This window comes from Austrofundulus limnaeus, unplaced genomic scaffold (assembly GCF_001266775.1).
Source record: "Austrofundulus limnaeus strain Quisiro unplaced genomic scaffold, Austrofundulus_limnaeus-1.0 Scaffold143, whole genome shotgun sequence".
NCBI classification, from domain to species: Eukaryota; Metazoa; Chordata; class Actinopteri; order Cyprinodontiformes; family Rivulidae; genus Austrofundulus; species Austrofundulus limnaeus.
In genome coordinates, this window is record NW_013952545.1 from 1,031,273 (window position 1) to 1,034,836 (window position 3,564).

General features: G+C 35.2%; 1 protein-coding gene across 3 annotated transcripts in view; it reads left to right on the forward strand.

Annotated features, from left to right (window-relative positions):
* si:dkeyp-97a10.3 (bromodomain-containing protein DDB_G0280777) overlaps positions 1-3,564 on the forward strand; it is a 17,043-nt gene continuing 13,479 nt past the window's right edge. The window contains exons 1-2 of one of the 3 annotated variants that reach the window (XM_014016351.1): positions 1-178; positions 344-420. In XM_014016351.1, the coding sequence (XP_013871805.1) occupies positions 381-420 (40 nt within the window). In that variant the 5' untranslated portion in view covers positions 1-178; positions 344-380. The remainder of the gene's footprint in view (positions 179-343; positions 421-3,564) is intronic. The other 2 variants (XM_014016349.1, XM_014016350.1) reach the window with 2 other exon arrangements.

Sequence of the window (3,564 nt, forward strand, 5' to 3'; positions counted from 1 at the left end):
TTTAAATGAAACAGCTGGGTTTCCCACCTTCACCATGTGCGTAAATGCGCGCGGGCCCTTTAAGAGAACAGGTGTGTCTTTGACAGGTAACAATAAACACAGGAGGTAGTCGCGTAAGAAAGCAACATAGCTTTGTTTCAGTGGGAAATCAACATGAGGGAAGAAGGGAAACGCTTTGGTAAGGCTTATTTACAACCATCTCATTATTTTAATTAGATTTATGTTCAGGAMAACTAAAGAAACTTAAACGCTCACGTGTGATGATGCGTTAAAGATTATGCGATGAAACCTTTAATCAAATGGATTTTTTTTAAATAAAGAAAAATGATGGTTTTATTAACAGGAGCGGTTTTTTTCAGCAGACCGGCCTGATTGACGACATGAGACAACCTCTGCTCTTCATTAGTCTGTCCCTGGCAGGTAAAAAAAAGAAAGAAAATTCAGCTGTGACACTTTCTGCTCTTCCTCCGGCTCTGTTTCTTCAACTTGTGGAGAGGAAAAAAAACTTAAAGAAGATAAAAGCAAACATGTAAGAGAAGGACCGCTGAAGTATTCCAAGCACCTGAATAAAACAAAAGTAGTTTAGAAGCTGTTAAACCTGCTCGGCTGCATTCTCATCCGCTCTCTGACGTGTTGCCTTCAAGGCCTCCTCCCACAATCCGACATTATAGTTTCGGTTTGTGATTGAAAGCAACGAGGGCATCGTTGTTTTTTAGGGGGAGTTTATAAAATAAAATCACACAGATTAGGCCTGTTGCTGACACTAACGCGTTTCTAAACCAGTGGTTTTCAAACTTTTTAGCTTCTGGCCCACAAAATAACAGTTGCAGAAACGTGTGAGCCCAGATGAACATAACTATGATTGGTTACTATCTTTCTTCATTTTTATTATTAATGTTTTTCTCTCTTTTTTTAAATGAATATGGTAAAAAAAATTCAATCAAATTTTTTTATTTGCATTTAAATAGATGCCTGGAAATCATCAGGGGACCTTCACTTAATGTTCCATGACCCACAGAGGGGTCTCAACCCCAATTTTTGGAATGAATTTTCTAAACTAACTAGTTAYAAAACTTATTTGGGAATGTGCAGATTCCTGACATTCAAGACATTCAAATATCTAACTTTTATAATAATACCAGGGACGAAACAACTAAAATAAGATACGGGGTGCAGAATGAYTAAAACAAGGAAATGAAGGGAGCACTAAATGTCAACAACAAATTCTGTGCAACAATGGTGTAAGAAAATATCACAACATTTCATTTCCTGATACTGTTTTGATCCTTAAAAGCACGCTGTGATTAAGGTTTAACGGATAGATGTTGTAAAAATAAACATATGCAGTTCTCGCTGTTGTTCAGTGTTATTCTGACTGCATAAAAATAAACAAATGTATATTTATGGGAATTAAAGTGACCCATCTCAGAGACAAATGTTTGTGGGACAATTCTAGAAACACATCAATAGAAAAAAGTATTGGGTTTGGATAATGCCATGAGGGAAACTATCTAAATATTGTGATTATGACAAAATAGTTTCAAAATCTTTCAACTCCACCATGTTCTCTTGTACAAATTAGGTATGAAACTGAGAACAATCATTAAACAAAGATCATTTTTAAGTGTTTGAGCCGTTGCAGTAACAAAAAGCAAAGAGAATTAGCTCCAGGGATGTAAATTATATTCTCATTTGTTTATTAACTAAGGGCTGTTTTTCATGCATGAAAGATATTAACTGAGGTAATAATTAGTGGCACTTCCAAATTATTAAATACACATTTAGCTGCTTTTGGTCTCAGCAGCTGTGGTGCCACAGATCCAATCTGACCGGATCTGTGAACGGCTGCAGTGTTCCTCTCATCGGCTTTGGATCGATGAAAAAAACCTCTCAATAAACACGTTTGGTTCAAATAAAGAAGTAGATAAATAAAGCTTTATTTCCTTTTAATCAACCAACAGAAACTTAAAACTTATCAAGAAAAGTTTTACTACTATTATTAAAAAGTCTTTTTACACTATTTAAATAAAAAAATACTTTTCTAGTTATTAATACAAAAACAAACCAGCTATTGGTAATTCATGCTTTACTCAACACAACGTCAAACTGATTTTTGTGTCGGTGTTCTGTCAGTTGAAAGTATCGTTGCTCTGCTGCATCATTCATGGGTGTTTCTCATTTCTGACTCATTCGTCTGTTAGTAAAACAACAAAGGCTGCAGCTTAGAACACCTTTTGTTTGCTTTGAGGACTCAACATGAATTCTGTGCTATGTTATGATTAATTTTTTTTCTCTTCTCCTGTGGAGGTTGTGTAAAAGCTGTCAAGCGAGACGGATCAGAATCGTATTGATTCTGTCTAGAAGTCACTGGCAGCGTTCTTCTGTGGCTGTTTTATGTGTAAATGTTAGACGCCACAAATTTATTTAGCATGAATATGTGGTGCCGCATCAACACAAAGGGACAAACACAAGAATTTATTCATTTTATTACTATCTGGACTATAAATAAGGTGTAAAATATCCCTATTTGTTTGCATTTTGTGCAAAAATCATTTAAATCAGGCTAACAATGTTTGGACATTGTCTGTGGTGTTCCCCAGGGGTCAGTGTTGGGACCTAAACTCTTTATTTTATACATAAATGATATATGCAAAGTCTCTAAAGCATTAAAATTTGTTCTCTTTGCGGATGATACAAATATTTTCTGTGAAGGGGAGGATTTACAGCAGCTTGTGAAGGTAATAACCTCAGAATTAAATAAATTAAAAAAGTGGTTTGATACAAATACATTATCATTAAATTTGGATAAAACTAAATTTAAGTTGTTTGGAAATCGTAAAGGAAATAGTGATTTAAAAATAGGAATTGAGGATGTATATGTAGACAGAGTAAATTAAATTAAGTCTCTGGGTGAGGTGATTGACCACAAGATCCGCTGGAAAACTCATATTCAGAATGTTCAATCTAAAATATCAAGAAGTATCTCAGTCCTCAGTAAAGCTAGATATTTTCTAAATAATAAAGCATTGCATATTGTATATTGTTCACTTATTTTGCCATATTTGAGTTATTGTGTGGAAGTCTGGGGAAACCCTCAGACCGTTGTGCACTCTCCAGAAAAGAGCCATCAGAATGGTTCATAAGGCAGGCTTCCAGGATCACACTACTGAGTTATTTACCAAATCCTGCTTGTTAAAACTCTTAGACCTGGTTGAATTTAAAACAGCTCAAGTGCAAACAACTACCAGATAATATACAGAATTTTTTTATGGGTAGAGTGGGGGGTTATGATGTCAGGGGAAACCTTAATTTCAGAACAAGGAGTGTTCAAACAACAATGAAAGGAATGTGCACCTCAGTCAGTGGTGTAAGGGTCTGGAATAAATTCAATCAAGAACTGAAGCAATGTCCAAACATGAGTTTGTTTAAGAAAAAACTAAGGCTAATGATTTTTGACAAGTACAGAAAATGATAATCTGGGGTAAACTTGGTCCCTCTGTGTTCTGTTTTGTTTTCATAAATGTATGGGTTGAAATTATATAGTGCTTGCACAGGCATTTTGGT